Source organism: Cavia porcellus, unplaced genomic scaffold, assembly GCF_034190915.1.
Source record: "Cavia porcellus strain 051 isolate PalLab524CR breed Dunkin Hartley unplaced genomic scaffold, mCavPor4.1 scaffold_31, whole genome shotgun sequence".
In the NCBI taxonomy this organism is placed as follows: Eukaryota; Metazoa; Chordata; class Mammalia; order Rodentia; family Caviidae; genus Cavia; species Cavia porcellus.
In genome coordinates, this window is record NW_026947514.1 from 34,449,648 (window position 1) to 34,467,451 (window position 17,804).

Consider the following 17,804-nt stretch of genomic DNA (forward strand, 5'->3'; position numbering starts at 1 on the left):
AGATCAAAATATAAACTAGCTCAGATTCTAGGAAAAAGACTTTGCTGAGATTTGGAAGAGTTCACTAGTAGAGGTTAACAATTAACCACTATTAACAGGGACAGCATAACAACTGAGCTTTTATTGGCACGGGGCCTGGTTAACCTATTAAATGTTTATTTGACATTAATTTATTTCTTTTATAATTAATATAAACTTACAGTATCATTTAATCCCACAAAAATCTAATGATGTGTTATTATGTTCATTTTCAGACTAAAAAAGTGAGGTTTAAGAAAGATAAGTCACTTACTCAAGGTCTCCTGGGGCTAAGGCAGGATTGAAAATTTGATTCTTAGAACATACAAACCATGCCACTATAATGACTACCATTCATGTTCCTTTACCTACTTACTGGTCTTCTTGTCACCTTCACATTTTAAAAAATTACAGACCAGTTCATCAAAAATTTAAATATACAATTACCATGTGAACCGGTAATTCAACTTCTGGGTACATATCCAAAAGAACTGAAAGCAAGGTTGAACAGAAGGTTGTACAACCATGTTTATATAGCATTTTTCACATTCATCAATGGAAAAAGCAACTCAAGTGTCTCTTTTTAAATGAATGAATAAGCATAATGTGGCATATACACACTTGAATAAAACATTAAAAAAGAAGTAAAACATGATAGGATGTTTCTTATCTCTGTGCTTTTGCAGAGTCTTGCCTGGGGGAGGAATGTTTTTTTCTTTTCTCCTTTCTTCTTCTCATGCATCCTCCAAAGCTCAGCTCAAATGTAATCTTTTTTTCCCCTCTTATTAAAGTAAACTAGTTCACTGAGCAGTTTATTCATTCATTTATTAAACAACTGGGAACATACTATATGCCATACAACAGGAACAGAAATACCAATAATATACCTGGCTGATGCCCTCAAGGAATTCACATGTATAATGGGTATCAAAAAGAGAAATACAGAGATGACTGTAAGATAGGATGATATGGGTAGACATAGACATATATATATAAGTTGTGACAAACTACAGAAAACTTCTTAGCCAAGACTACAGAATATGTAGAAAATCTTCCTACCTAGGATAACATCTGACCTGAGTTTTCAAGGAAAAGTTAGTCCGAGGTAGGAGTGGGGTGCATTTTAGATAAATAAAACAGGATCAATATAATCTTGTAAAAATGGCAATTCAATAAGGTAATTCTTAACAGACTAATGATTTCAAGGTAACTTATCAGCAGTTTACATCTCTTAAAAGATAGTAAGATCTGCCTTTTAGAAATTTCTGTGGTGATAAGATAGAAAATGTTTAGGAGGAATTGCATTTACTTTCAATTCTGGTTATATATATATATATATATATATATATATATATTTTTTTTTTTTTTTTTTTTTTTTTTTTTGAGACAAGGTTTCACTATGCAGCTACATACTTAAAAGGGTTAACATGGCATGTTTTATGTTATGGGTTTTAAAAACACTACAACTTGGAGAAATCCTGAAATACTGTGCTAAGTAAAATAAGTCACAAAGAACCACATATTAATTATCCCACTTATAAGAAATGTCCAGAATATACAAAGTAGACTAGTGGTTGTTTAGTGTTAGAATGTATGCATGTAGGGGAGCATAGGACATGAGATAACTAAAAGGATAGTTTTTTTGTGTGCAAGTAATTTAAGATTGTGGTGGTGGTTCAAATATCTCTGGATATACTAAAAACATTTGTACTGTATAGTTTAAACGAGTTAGCTATATAGTACATAAATTATATCTTGATAAAGCTATTGTTTTCTTAAGCAAAGATAAGAGATTTTTCAAAACGAAAAATGTTCTTGCTTAAACATATATATTTGGAAAAGTCACACTTGTAGCACAGACCTTACAGCTGGTATTTACAGGCTTTCTTCAAATATGAGAAAAAAAATTCTGAAAGAAATTCTTCACTCTAGTTAAGACTATTAATATACACGGTATTGCTATCTTTAAGCTAGATTAGATCCCTATTGGATTAATTCTGCTTTTGGAGTTGTTATTGAGTTAACATATTAATAGAGTTTCAAAGAGAAAAGCTTGCCTACTTCAAGTTTTGGTCTAAAAGCCCAAAGGAAGGAAAATAATTGGAGATAAATATGCAATCTACTGTAAAATGGTAAGAGATAACTAGCAGCAGATACAAAAGAACTGAAGGAATAAATGTCACATACACTTCTCTGCTACAGAAGCAACAATACTCATGTCTTTCAGGTGAGTTTAAGAATAAACAGAGAGCGCTACTGTAATGTATTAGATTTTTTTTGATACCTGATTATTCACTTGAGAATGTCAAGCATGTAGTTACTGAAAATTACTTCCCCACATGAGACAACATTTTATATAAATCTCTCTCTGTTATATATACCTACATAGATGTTAAACTATCTTTTTCCTTTCCCCACAGGTGGACTCTTAAGTATCAGTGCTGAATAAATTTTGAGCAAGTGGTTAGAAAGGCAGCTTTAGTCTTCAAACCTATATAGACACTAGAAAGCATAACTTCCCACCAGAATATTATGTCTTAAAGTTAGCCTTTGAAAGAGAAACAACAGTGAGTAGCTGAAGAAGTGGTAACTAAAGGACTTTATAAAAGATGTAATTTCAGGAAAACGAGCAAAATTTCTTTCTGCTAGTTTCCTGATTGTAGTAAGAATCGCACCTGTAATAGGTAAAACACAGTTGCCTCAAGTGTGCAATTAGTATAACTAACATGCTTGCTTTGGAACATTTGGTAGCGGGAGATTGTAGCTCTTCACAGACTGCAGTGAACAATTCATTTTGCTGAAAGGCTGTGTGCCAAGGAGCTAAGGTCTTGCTTTCAGAATGTGAAGAGAAAATGTCCTTTCTGTTCTATTTCCCTTCATACACTCTACTCCCTAACTCCTGTAAAATATTTTCTTCAATTTGGTGAAGATGGAGCTCATACAAAAAATACGTATATTTACGAATTGTACCGAGTGCCACGACATGCACATGTTCACAATAAGGTCCGAGCTTCTATGAGACTCTAATGCCTAGGCTAATTTGACCGGGGGCAGAGCTTAGGAGGTAACATGAGCCATGGGAAGCTTGTAAGTAACAGATACAGCTTCTCTGGCTTGCTCAATGCTTACTTCCCACTGTGCAGCCAGTTCCTGATGGGCCACAAACTTGGGGAGGTAGATGGGGGAATACTTGATTTAGAGGTTAAGGTCTCCTGTGCTGAAAACTTGTATGTTAATTATAATTCTTCCGTAAGTCCTGTACGTGAAATAATACAATAATATTCCTATGCTTATAAAATACATAGCTTTTCCAAAGTGTTAGTGTATTATGCATTTATACTTTCCCACTTAAGGATACTCATTACCTGCCAACATAATGAGTAAGGGGAAGCATTACAGTTCTTGTGTCATAAGATAAAACAAAACTTATGTACTGTTATAGAATTTTTAATAATACAAATTTTATGACTATCAGAAATAAGTCACAATTTAATAATGCAAAAAGATGTAAAGGAATTGGTAATTAGTTCTTAGTTTGGGTAGTTTTTATTACTATAACTTATATCTTTTATATATTTTCATTTCTATGTATGAAATATTAAGTTTTTAAAATGGTAACTATAGAAAGTGTAATAGTTTTAAAAATATCGTAAGCATTGAGGTCACAGAAAATGTTTCAGCTGACAGCAAGAGTTTGCTTTTTCAGTACTGAAAGATGGAAATCTTGCCACAACTAGATCAAATGAATGGAATATTACTGGCAAATGAGAATTTGTTGGTTAGACTTTGGTGCAAAGAAACAAAAACCCAAAATATTCATTCTAGTTTTTTTTTTTAATGATCCCAGCAAGCCGTGGGTTTACTGAAAAAAACTGAGGGTAACATCACAGGATCCTCATGATAAACAACTACATAAAATATGTACCTTAAAGAGATGTTTAAAAATGTACAAATACGAGAACTGTGAACTATACATTGGACTTCCTTTGTTAACAGGAATCTCTCTTGTGGCAGGCACTTCCGCCTGTGTGACCTTTGTCAACTCCTGCAAGATATTAATTCAAGGAAACCACTAAGATGCTTCTTAACAGATGCTTGGAAAGCAGGTGGGAATTCTTTGCTCACCTATGACTTGTTATCAGAACAATTTTCAAAGACATCTTTCATCCATGGACACATGAAATCTCCCTTAGCAAACGGAGGGGAAAGTAATTACTTTCACAGTTAATTGTTGGTGGTCAGCTTCTCAGAGCCTGGGTTGAGGGAGCTGTGGCCTGCGGAGTAAGAAGGAATTCTGTGATTTGTCAGGAGGCTACTGCAGGTGGCTATTGAGGTAGCAATGAACGTGTCCTGTGTCAACCATGTCTATCTCAACCATACCACGACTGAAAAGTAGTAGATGTCTATGTACAACAGAATACTCATCTCCTGAAGCCACCAGCAGCCACTAACTGAGACCTGATGCTGTGACTGTGTAACATGCCTCGATATATATTCCTGTCAGTACCAAGGTATAGGAAAAATAATTCATTCTTCAAATTGAACGGAACAATTTCAGGCTCTATGAAAGTAAGTGTGGGCAACTCACCTAACTTACCAAAGGTCTCAAAACACCTGCTATGAAGAAGGGTCATGACTTCTTCACGTTTGGGTTGTGGAAGTTGGGCAGCTACTGAGCCACCTGGTTTTCTAACTGCTCCCAATGTGTTGGTCAGCTTTCTGTCGCAGTAATAAATATCTGAAATAAGTCAGCTTATAAAGAGATAAGGGGTGTTCTGGCTTACAGCTTTGAAGGTTCATAATGAATTGGCCTTGTTGGTTTGGACTGGTGGTCACCGTGGTGGGCGCATATGGTAGAGCAAATCTACTTGTTTCGTGGCCAAGAAGCAAATGAGAAGAGGAACTGACCATAGTTTCACAGTCCCAGGCCCCACTTCTTAAAGTTTCTATAACCTCCCAATAGTGCCAAACTTGGGAGCAAGCCTTCAGCTCACAGGACTCTGGGGGACATTCCGGACCCAAAGCATAGTACCTGGCCACACTGTGATCTTCCTAGCTCTTCTTGTCTCTCTGATGAGGAGGCCATGGCTTACTGGGTCCTCACTTGGAGCCTAGCTCCCAATCTCTAGAGGATGTGCTCAAAGTTTAGGTTCACCTGGAAGTTGCCATTCTCTGTAAAAGTGACTTCCCAAGCCATCCTAAGCATGTCTGATCAGGATGTGGCAGTTGTCTGCATGACTAGTTGACACCAGTTCAATCTGTCTTTAAGATATTTTTACCAGATGCAGCACAAAATAATGTCTTCTTAATGAACAAGGTTCCCTCCATGGCACTGGAATGCCAGGTACAATAGCTCAGAGTGTATCCTGTGATTGCTCCAAATGGCTTCCTCAGTGCCAGAAATGCAGAGGTGGAGGATTTACTCCCCATTCTTTTTCTTCCTGTGCCTTATTTCATAAACACTATAATCGCTTAGTCCTAAGGAATGACCTGTGTAGCCAATTTGACTCAGAATTTGATGAGAGGGGATAAGAGCATAACAGTTCACTATTCTGATCATCCATCACTGGAAAGGGAGTATTTCAGTTCTTTACGTTTTAAAACTCTCACCTTCTCATGTTTGATGACTTGCTGATACACAGCAACAACTCTGAAACATGCAGAGCATTCTCTGGGGTCATCCCACTTCTTAGCAACAATTTCTGACACGTTATAGTAACTCAACAAATGTTCTGGGATACATAAATGAATGCAATTTTTAAGGGCAGAAGTATAATGAGGTCCTGGCCTTGGAGCCTCACATGACCTTGACTGGTGGGTATGATCTTTCCTAATAGATTGTACTCAGCCATGTGTCATATTTTTCCCTCTCTTTTTAAAGAGTCCATTAATATTTAAGCTGATATATAAGCATATAAAAATCATACATAGCTATAGAGAATCATAAGATGTTTAGACATTATACAAGGACCACAGTTAACATAGATTTTTGTTTTTGTTTTTCAACAAGTATATAGGCTGGCCTTGAATTCACTGTGTAGCGTATGCTGGCCTGAAACTCATAGCTATCCTCCTGCCTCAGCCTTCTGGCTGCCGGAATTAGAGGGACATAGATTTTAAATATGGAGCAGTTTGGCAGTTGTGTAGGGGAAGAATGGAAGTTTTCATATCTTAAGGAGCCACAGAAGAAAAGACTCAGATGCAAGTGATGACTGGGAATGTCCACTGTGTCATCCCTGGACACCCATCTTAAAGTGACACCACCCTAGCTCTGCTGGACACCATGGGTGCATTCATCACTGCCATATTACCAAGGTAAAATGCCCAAGTGTTCCCTGGGTTCCCTTGGCGTTTTATGCTTCTTCCCGTGGCTGCTCAGATTTCCTGATTTCTAGTTTCCAGAGCAAGTTTCAAGAGTCTTTGTGGTGAGCGTGAGAGGTCTCCAGACATAGGGGGGTGAGGATTTAGCTCAGCGGCATAAGCGCCTGCCTTGCATGCAGGCAGTCATGAGTTCGATCCCTGGTACCGATAAAAAGGAAAAAGACCAAAAAAAAAAAAAAAAAAAAAAAAAAAAAGAGTGGGGCTTGGGGCAGTGGTTGGTTCCTGAAGGCTGAGTTAGGACAGTGCTGGAGTCCAGGGAGACTGGAACTTAATGAAGACCCCAGTGTTTCTGAGGAGGAGGTTTCCTCAGGCAGGCCTAGGGTTGTCTGCAGGTGGCACCTGAAAGAGCCCCGGCCTCATTCTATAGTTTGAACAATTAAAATTCTTTTTCAATGGTAATGTCTCAATCATTGACCTATAAACTGCCAATGCTCCACAGAGGGAAAATTTTTTCTTACTATGATTTTTATAATTCTTCACGATGTACACAACATAGTATTCTACAAATAATTCCTAACTGTTGCGATATCAGTTGGTCCTATTAGTGCAGTTAGAACAATGGGGCTGAAGAAATCCCTCTCCTCCAATCATTTGAGTTTGGACAGCACTCTAGGGCCATTCTTTCTTTCATTGTCCCAGAGATGTAGACTATAACAAAAACCCAGGAAACCTTTGAAACTCTAGGAGTGAGCACATATGCATTGATTCTCCTGGCTTAACCATCAGTCACTTTTACCCTATACAAATCTTATTAAGGTTCATAAATATTTACTATATCTCATACATGTAATTAAGATCAGAGTGAGTTCTGGGATAGGAGTGTGCCTTGAAAGCCCGCGATGACTCAGCACTGTATCATCATTCCTGTATTTTTACCGAAAGACTGTGTGGAGGCACCCAGGCTGGGATGCATGTCTTTTAACTTCAGAAAACCTAATTTATCTACGTGTAGTGATTTTTGCTTTCCTGTTGTCTCAGCATGACTTTGGTGTTCATGCCATAATTTTTGTTGGCATGGACTTGCCCTGAGTACATCTTGCCCTTGATCTTCAATAAATGTAGCTGTTTTTCATTTGCAATCAGGTGCACTTTGCATTTTTTTGCCTGTTGTACACAAGACCCTGGAGTCTATCTGCTGGATCTCCCCCATTGTAACACTATGTTTGGATATTACTATGGCTATTAAAAACAGGACCTATCCTAGAAATTTTCATCATTGCAGGAATATGAGATTTTAATGCTATTCCTTCTTAGGCAATTTCTATTTTCTTTCTACTTTAATTCAACATTTTTTCCATTCTTATCCTCTGAATTCTAACTTTATGTTATTAACATAGACTATGGTACTTCAAAATAGATTCTGAATAAAAAAATTGCTTAATAAATTATACTTATTAAGACATGTATAACCAAGGTGTGGAAACATAATAAGGTACCTAAAAAGAATGGAAAAACTGAGACTCAGGTTTAAAGATTATGCTTTGTTTTAATCACAGATATATTCAATGAAAGTTGCATATAAAAATTCTATTGAGAACTGGGGATGGTGGTACACACCTGTAATCCTAGAACTTAGGGAGCTGAGGCAGGAGGATCACTGAGTGTTCAAGGCCATAGTAAACTATATATATATATACTACTGAAAAATTGTTTCTCCTTTACTTTTTTGATTAAACATGAATTAATGTTATTAAAATTGATTTAGGTGAGATACATTTATAATATGCTTCCTTTTAAAAAATGAGGCTATGTATAGAAATATACAATGGTATGCATAGAAGGATGTGTGGAATAGGAAGACTAGTCTACTTAGTTGTTGACATATGACCTATATCAAGGTTACAGGCCTTATTCCTATGTGAATATGTTAATTTTACTTAATTATATAACTATAAACCATTATAGTTACTTACAGATGTAAGCACACACACACACACACACGCACACACACACACACAAACATATGACAAACAAATATACGGTAGTTCAGTTACCTGTGGTCAACCATGGTCTAAAAATATTAAGTGGAAAGTTAAAAGATAAATAGCTCACAAGATTTAAACTGTGTGCTGTTCTGGGCAGTACTGTGAAATCTTGGGGCATTCTACTATGCCACCTGAGATGGGAATCGTCCCTTTTCCCTGCACAGTCACAGATATGGTATCTGCCTATTCGTCACTTGGCAGCTATATAATCAGATAAACTATCAAGGTGTTGCAGGGCTTATATTCAAGTAATATTTATTTTACTTAATAATGGCCCCAAAGTACAAAAGTAATGATGTGAAGAAAGAATCAGGGCATACAATATGAAAGACATTAACTTTGGTACCATATGGCAATACTCAAGAACCTATATGAAGAAACACAGTATTTAGGGTTTAATACTATCAGTGGTTTTAGGCATTAGGGGTCAGAACATATCCTTGCTATACAAGGGGCGATTACTGTATAAACATATTTAATGAGATGTTTAGAGTCAAAAGATACATGGAGAAATATAAAAATAAGATGCAGAAATAGAAGAATAGGAGATACACAGATTTAAGAGATATAATAAAGTTCAAGAATGAAAGAGAAAAATACCTGAAAGGAATTATAAATGAATTTAAGTGGCTGTTTTCACAGAAAAATCTAAACCAATGACAGTATAGACCAATAGCCCAAGAGATACTTGCAATTTAAAACTTTACTAGTTTGGAGGTACTACCTGGAGGCAATAATTTGGACAATAAGAGTATATGCTTTCACTTGAACTATTAGAATAATAATCTTAATTTTTAGTTCAATTTTGTAAAATTCAACTGCAGATAAGCAGAAAGACAATGGAAAACTACTGCATAATTATATTTTCTAATAAGACGGGCACATGCCTGAATGACTTGGGTGGGTAGAATGCAAATTTGATTACATCAAAATGCATGTAGTTTTCAGAGACTATTAGTGAGGACCAGCAAATGTAGCTAACCCAGAAAATTCTAGCTTTCATTCTATATTTTAGGAGTGCTTATCACAAGGCTATAACTCATGTAGGGAGATGGAGGGAAGGGAACCAGTTACTAATTTCCAAATATGGCAGTTTAATGGGAGCTATTCATTTGTGTATATTCTTTAAAAGTATCCCACAATAGCCCTATGTTGTTGGAAATTATTTCCATTTTACATAAGAAGGAGGTAAGACTCAGAAAGATTATATAACTTGTCCAAAGCTATTCAGATAGTAAAAGATGGAGCAAAGTAAAGAGTATATGATAACAAAGCTTCTCCCAGTATACTTTGATTCCTTTGTCCTTAGTCTCTGACAGCACATGCACAGTCAGGAAGAATTAAAGAACTCCCAGCACAAGTTGTGAACAACCTTTGGTGAGCATTTCCTACTACAGAGAATCAGAAGCCTTCAAATTGCTTCTAAAGGGCAGGGAATCTCTGCTTTTAAAAAACTGTCATTTTCAGATACTAACTAGCTAGAAGTCAAAGATGGAAACATGAGCTTCTGTGTGATCAGTATTCTAAAAGAGAGATACTTCACTGCTTAAAATGAATTGCAGCATTTAAAGGTTCTTTCACTAGAACTGATGAAGTTTTTTGTGGAAAAACAACTGAGGTTTTTGATCACGTGATCTTATATAGGAAAGCATAGTACTTAATAATCTGTGATAAAGTTCCTAACAGTGAATCCTTTCTATTGAAAATTCACAGTTTTTTATTGTTAACTGAAAAAGACTGGGTTAAGGAATGATGCCAGAATATTTTAATTTGCTATAGAGTAGCTGGTACCATGTCAAGTGTAAAGTTGTAATTATTTGTGTCATATATTTTACCAGGAAAGAAGATGAACTATAAATGATAGTCTTACAAATGTTATCATCCATTATTATGACAGGTATGCTTCTCCCAAGAAACCAAAGGAAAGCTATTTATATCAATGGAGGACTTGCTCCTTACAAGCTGTGCTTACAAATAGGGACTGAAAATAAATATACAAAGGACAGATGAGAGACAATAGAAAATTCATACTAAAAGACAAGCCAAACCCGATTTATACATATATACACATCTAGGAATTTGGTTGAGATAAGTAAGTTTCATACTGATTTGAGAAGCAATATGCTATGTTAAAATGGACATCAGACTGGGTAAGAATTTTTAATCATTTAATTGTTTAATCATAACTATGTTTTTTTCTAAGAACACCATCATAACTCTTTTATGCTGAGTTTTCTCATCTTTAAAGTAAGGAATATTACATGATCTTCAAGTTATGCTCTTATTATTGTATTTTATGTACTTTACATTTATGACCTTCATAGCAACCACTTCCGCATTTTTGTATGTGTTATATTCTTAGTTTTTTAGGCTTACTGTTATACTGAGACAAATAAAAAAACATTTTAGAGATATCATAGTTCGAAATTGGCTCATAGATTCAGTGACTTTGGACTTCCCTTACAAAAGATACGCTTTCTTTTAAAGACTTCTACGATTTTAAGTGACAGCATTTGCAGTGGCAAAAATATTTGAGGTGTCAGTGAACCATGAAGATCTTTAAGTTCCCCCCAAATACTATGCTTTACTCATAGATTAATGAATAAAATTAAATTGTTTGCTTGTTTGTTTGTTTTGAGACAAGGCTTTATTTTGCAGTCCAGGCTGGCCTCAAACTCATGGAGATCCTTCTGTTTCAGCCTCCCAAGTGCTGGGATTACAAGCATGTGTTACTATACCCTGCAAAGTCAAATAGTTTAGAAGTACAATTAGCTACAATAAAAATGAACTTCAAAGGTTTGTTTATTAAAATGTAAATATACTGGTAAGTATAAAATTTTAAAATACAGTAAGAATAAGTTTCTAATTCTTTTTCCTGAAGAGAATTTTCTTTACTTCAGTAGGAAAATTATGTCATATTTTATTTATGACAATCCAACCTATAGTGATTCACACACAGAGCATTGGTCTTTTTTTTTTTTTTTGCTCATGTTACTGATTAGTGTATTCACAATCAATAGTGAAAAATATAGTCAGAACATATAAATGCAAGGAAAGGGGAATTAATCAGTCAAAGAAACTCAGAAGCAGACAGGAAGGAATTCTTAATGGAAGAAATAATCCTTAAAATTTATTTTTTTTTTTTTTTTGAGACAGGGTCTCTCTACATTGCCAATGTTGGCCTCAAACTCATAATCTTCCTACCTCAGACTCTCCTACCAGTAGCTGGGACTATCGATGTGTGCCACTATGCTCAGTTTAAACTTGATCTATAGTAGTTAGGCAGAGTTAATATAAGCAAAAGTTAATATAAGCAAATGTTTACAGGTAAGAGATAATATGAGGCAAGAAATGGCATGCTAGATTTGGGAAGAAGTAGGTTTTTTCCCCCTTAAATGCATTTATTTTATGAAGAAATAAAATAAAAATTCACAATCAAATAATAAGTGAATAACAATTATTACATGGTATATGATTATTTTCAAAGTAGTTAAGAGTACAAGAAAGTTTTGTGTTATGATCTCTTTAGTTTTGTTGTTGTTTGTTTTTTTGAGACAGGGTCTTGCTGAGTAGTTCAGGCTGGTAGTTCAAGAACTCACTATGGAGCATAGGCTGGGCTCCAACTTGTGCAATCCTCTTGCCTCAGCCTCTGGGATTACAGACAGGCACCACCACTCTCAGCTGCTTTTTTTAAAAAATAAGAATCCTTTTGGTTTATGTCTTATACCCTATGGAGTAAGTCTTTACAATAAGGAAGTAAGAGATGAAATTGAAAAAATTAGATTTTAGATAATGAAGAGCTTTACAGGACATGTCACAGAGTTTGGTTTTATCTTGATATTATGGTCATCTTTACACTACTGAGGTATTGTACTCTGCTGTTTGAACAGAGTACCAACAATAGAGAAAGGATTGGGAGGATGTTAACTGGAGTACAATAATCCAGGAAGTTAATAAAAGTGACCTGAATGGAAATAATAGCAGTTGGGATAAGAACAAGTGATGGATTCAAGAGGAATTAGAAGAAACACACAGAGGCAGAGAAAATAAGTTTAGTATTTATTCTGCTAAATCTACAGCAGCAGGTATGTAATGCTTATGGTGCGTGAGTCTGAGACCAGGTAAGGTCTGGGCAGTACTTTACATTTATGATTTCAAAATGAGGATGGAGGTGATATCTGAAACTACTGGTGTGTATAAGATTGTATAAAGTGAAAATAGAAGATGTGCAAAGGGGAAAAAAAAAACTAAAGAAAGCTTAATTCAAAGAGTTGACAAAAGAAGGTGAGCCTGCAAAGGAGCTAATAAAGACAAGTACCACATTGCTTATTTCTCTCTCTCTCTCTTTTGCCTTAAACTACATGATTCATAAGGCAAGAGCTTTATTTTTATTCATGTTAGTATATCTGGAACTTAAAACAGTCCTCTCAGTAGATGCTTAATCAATACGTGCTGAGCAAACTGAATTGTATCATAATAATGATTTATTTATTTACTTATCTTTTTGAGACAGAATCCCACTATTGGAGTTCAGGCTGGCCTTGAATTCACATTGTAGCCCAGGTGGCCTTGAACTGATGGCACTCCTCCTGCCTCAGCCTCCCCAGTGCTAGGATTAGGCATGAGTCACCATGTCCATTGATAACAATTATTTTTATATGACATTGGTTTCCAAACACCTAACTAAAGTATATAGGAAGTCTAGCTGCAATACTCTTTTGTATTAAAAATTGAATTTGACCCACCACAAAGGTTGAATGTAAACATTTATTTTTCATCCTTGGTAGGAATACTTGCCAAGCACATTAACCATCCATGAATTTGCTTACTTGTAAGCGACAACCGCTCTGATGAACAAATGAAAGTGAAATAAGCACGCGAAGGGAAAAGGAAATACATCTAAAAGTGTTTGCTGCCCATAGGAAAAATGAAATGGCCATTTCCCATTTTTTTTTTTCTTTTCTTAAAAGGATGAATTTCTGTCTACATCTGGGTTGGAGTATATTTTTCTAAGGACTGATATTAAGAGAAACACCTCTAAAGTTAAAAGAGACCAGAGATGGCTAATTTATTCTTATAGTAAGTATTTTAAAAATTTTAAGCTTAAAAATATTCATATTTTCTGGAAATAACTTGGTTTAGATTGATATCAATAAATATCTACATATTCTGAATTTAACAATAAAGAAAAAAGATTAGAGCTAATTAAAGTTGAGTTTTGGTACTGGGGATTCAACTCACGACCTCACACTTGCAAGGCAGGCACTTATGCCACTGGCTAAATCCCTGGCCCTGACACGGTTAATTTTTGACAAATTCCCTAGTGAGTTTTTAATCTTTATTTTTTTAAATGAAGATAAACAACAACAAAAAAAAGTCTAAGCCTAATAATACAGGTTTAGAAAGAACATGAGTCAAAGATGTAGGATAAGTAGAAACTCTAAAACCTAATTTTTATAAAAGTAGGGTGAAGAATCAAAGAGTTAAAATATGGCATGTAGTATTTTACTAATTTCAGGTCTTTTAATGTGATTTGCTATGCTAACTACCATTATTTTTAAATTTTAATGCCAAAAGAAGACTGCTATCATGTAGCAAGAAGAAAATGTAAGTATTGGTACCTTAATCTTATTTCTTTTTGCTGCTCTGAGTTTCCTCAGAGTGTGTTTGTATAGATGCTCTCTAATGTTCATTATAGTTTGAACATTTTATGCTTCTATAAAAAATTTCTGTGCTCATAATATTAAATCTTTTGTGCTATTTCTATAGGCATTAAAAAACTAAGAAACTATATTTTATTCATATTGCATTAAAAATATAACCTTTTTTCTGGGAGAAGTGACCAAAAGTGCTCCTAGTTCAAAATTTTCCTCATGAGTTTGATCTGCTATGATTCAATGCCTATAACTTTTATAGTGAAATGTTGGAAATGGAAGTTGTTGATTAAAAATTAAAAGCAACAGGGGGTACTACTCCTATACTTTGAATGTTGAATGTTCTACAAAAGCCCATATGTATCCAAATGGCATTCGAGGGAGGTGCTATGAACTTTTAGAAGGAGGGGCCTTGTTGAGAGGGCGTTAGGTCATTGAAGGTATGCCTTTGGGAGTGTGGGACCCTAGTCTCTTCCAGTTCCCTCTTTTCTTTCTCTTTCTCTTCCCCCTGTAGGTCTCCCCCTTCTTTTTGTTTGTTGGTTCATGAAGTCAGTGGTTTGCTCCACCATGTGTTCCAACCATGGTGTGCTGTTTCACCAGAGGTCCAAAGTAGGGGGGGCTGTTGTTGTAACTATGCCTTACAATATGAAAGATCCTTTGGAGTTGGTTTAGGAGATTAGTTTCAAAGAGTTTGGAGGAGCAGATTATAGAAAACCTAAAAAATTATAAGTGGAACTTAATGGGTGATTCAGGTAAGGGTTCACAAGACCAGAATGTTGATAGAGATGTGGTCAGTAAAGGCAGCATGGATGAGGTTTCATATAGAAAGACAGATTCCACTGGGAATCAGTCTAGAGACTTTTCCTGTTATGCTATGGCACAGAATTTGGGTGCATTTTGTCTAGTCCCTGATAGTACATTTTTGTGAGGCTGAGCTTAAAAGGTAATGGACTAGTTTACTTGTTAGTTCTAAGATAATAGGAAAGATACGAGGATGTCTCAGAAATCTGCATCACAGGCACAAAGATATAGATGCCTGTGAATCCATGACTGACTAGGGAGTCAATTTCCCATGTTGAGCCAACAAAGCCTTCAGAGGCTGGTGCAGCCATGGCTCAAATCAACTCAAGTATGACTCCTTTTGGTAGCAGATCCTGGCACTGTCCACACGATGCTGGTTTTGAGGCATGTAGAATGCAAGAGTTCCATAATTCAGGTCAGGTGGCTTCCACCAAGATTTCAATGGAAAGTCTCAGAAGCCAGGTAACATGTTGCAGGGTTGACGTTCTTCCAAAGAGTGATATGTAGTAAAATTATGTGAGTGAAACTAAAGTTGAAACCAAGGGAGGTAGAGATACCAGCAAGGTAAAATGCTCTTTAAAGAGAATCAAAGGCAACATGCAGAGCAACCCCCCCCCCCCCGAAATGACCATATAGGCTGCAACCAACAAGGCCATGGGAAAGGGCTGCCCAAACCTTCGGGAACTCACAAATCACCAAAGTATGGCCCCTAGTGTTTATCCTGATGGGCTGGGCTTCCTTACTTTTTTCCTAGTCTCCACTTAGGAACAGGACACGTTTATTCTGTACCCACTGGCATAGCTTGGGGGGTGGAATTGGTGGCCTGTCCATCCAGTGGTGGTACATTTGTGGGAGGATTACTGGTCAAAATGAAAATTATATTGTAACAATTTACTCAATTTTAACATGGTGAGTATTCAAATACATTGAAACATTAATGTTTTTCTCTCTGCGTCATTTAATTTTCTGCTTAAATAGGTTAACATATCCAGAAATGTTAGAGGGCGGGAAATTGAAGGACTGCTTCGAGCAGCATGAACTCTAGTTGTGGTACTGCCTATATCTGTCCTGCCACTGTAACCTGGACATAAGTTTTGTTCTGTTTTTAGAAGGGTTTATCACATGGAGTTTGTCTTCAGTCTTGAAGAAGACTGAGTAATTCTGGGACAGTTAGACTTTGAGATGGAAAGAATGCTCATTTATTGTGAGATAAACATAAACCACTGAGCAATGGGGTAGAGCTATAGTTTGGATAGTGACTGTTCCCCAAAGGTTCACACATGAAAGGCTTAGTTCCCAGAGCAGCACTGGTGGTGTGTACTGTGGACCTGTAGGAGGAGGGGCCTTGGGGGAGGCCCTTAGATCCTTGGAGTTAAGTCCATGAAGGGAACTGTGAGACCTTAGTCACTGTCGTTGTCATCCTCGTCTTCTTCTCTTCTTTTTTTTCTTGCTTTGCTTATTGGCCTATGAGGTGAATGGTTTGTTTCATCACATGCTCTTGCCATAATGTGCCTTGCTAGAGGGTCATAGTCAGGGGGTCACTCAGTCACAGAACAGAACCTCCAAAACCCTGAAGTAAAATAAACTTTTCTACTTATAATTTGTTACTTATGAGTATGATCTTGAGTTGTATCCATTTATCTATAAACGTCTCTAATTTATCATTCTTTATGGCTGAGTAGTACTCCACCATAAAAACCACATCTTTTTGATCCATTCCTCAGTTGTTGGGCATTGGGTTGTTTTCAAGATCTAGCTATTATAACCTATGCCACTATAAACATGGGTACATATATATCACTGTGGTACAATGTTTTTAATCATTCTGGGAAAATATCCATAAGGGGAATAGCTGGGTCAAATGGGACCTCTAATCCTAGTTTTTTGAGGATAGTCTAGGATTAAATTGGAACACTTTTGCTTTAGATAAGAAACACTGCTGATTCTCCTCCCTTTTTTAATGAAAAGGAAGCTTTATAGTGTTATACTTTATATGCTGCTAAGTCTGATTCTTTGGCTGAATAGAAATAAGAAACAAAAGGAGTAATCATAATTGCGACAATGGTTAGCAGCATTTTTCTTTAAGGAAAACTCTGCTTTCATGTTATAGAAATTTTACTTGGAAAAAAAATTAAAGAAAAAAAAAGAACAAGGAAATATGAAAGTACCTCGGTAATTGATGATTTCTGTCCCAAGCACCGGAGTCATCTCCAGGACTGTGATAAAGGCTTTGTCCATAGATGTCAGAGGAAAAGGAGACATGCGATGTCTTCTAGCCACCTTGGTGATATCAACAGCACTGTGACCTAAATAGGAAGATAATTAATCAGTAATATGATGCTGAAACACTGATCAAAAAGTGAGAATGACTTATAACTATCAACAACTCCCAATTCAAATATCCTCAAATAAATATTACTAGGTTATTTACTTCTGATTCCAAAACAGCCTGCTCTGGTAGGACATTAAATCAAGTTACCAATAGTATATTCTATGCAAAAGGCTGGTGAAATGTAATGATACCGTATAATACTTTTTGAGTGCTTACCATGTGTAAGGGATGGTACTAAGTTAACTCATCAATCTTCAAAACAATCTACATTGAGGCAACATAAAGATTTAGAGATGAGGCAAGAGCAGCTTAGAGAAGCTATGAATCTGCCTAAATCACAGAGCTAGTAACAGCAGAACCAGGAATAACACGTAGGTATGCTTGGCTTCAGAGTTCATGTTCTCAACTTTAATTTACTATACTAACCTTTAATAAGATAGTAAAATGAAGCTCCCAAATGCAAATTAAAAAAAAATATTTTTTTTGGTCTTTTTTGTTTTTATTGGTACGAGGGATCAAACCCACAACTGGTTGCTTGCATGGCAGGCGTTTATGCCGCTGAGCTAAATCCCCAGCCCCAGCCAAATGTAAATTTAACTGGGATTTTATTGGAAATTTTTTTCCTCTGTCAAC

The 17,804-nt window shown here is 36.1% G+C and overlaps 1 protein-coding gene across 25 annotated transcripts in view; it reads right to left on the minus strand.

The window, feature by feature from the left end:
- Gphn (gephyrin) overlaps positions 1 to 17,804 on the minus strand; it is a 531,921-nt gene that overhangs the window by 88,802 nt on the left and 425,315 nt on the right. For all 25 annotated transcript variants that reach the window (XM_063241465.1, XM_063241478.1, XM_063241474.1 and 22 more), the window contains one exon: positions 17,008 to 17,145. In XM_063241465.1, coding sequence (XP_063097535.1) covers positions 17,008 to 17,145 — 138 coding nt within the window. The remainder of the gene's footprint in view (positions 1 to 17,007; positions 17,146 to 17,804) is intronic.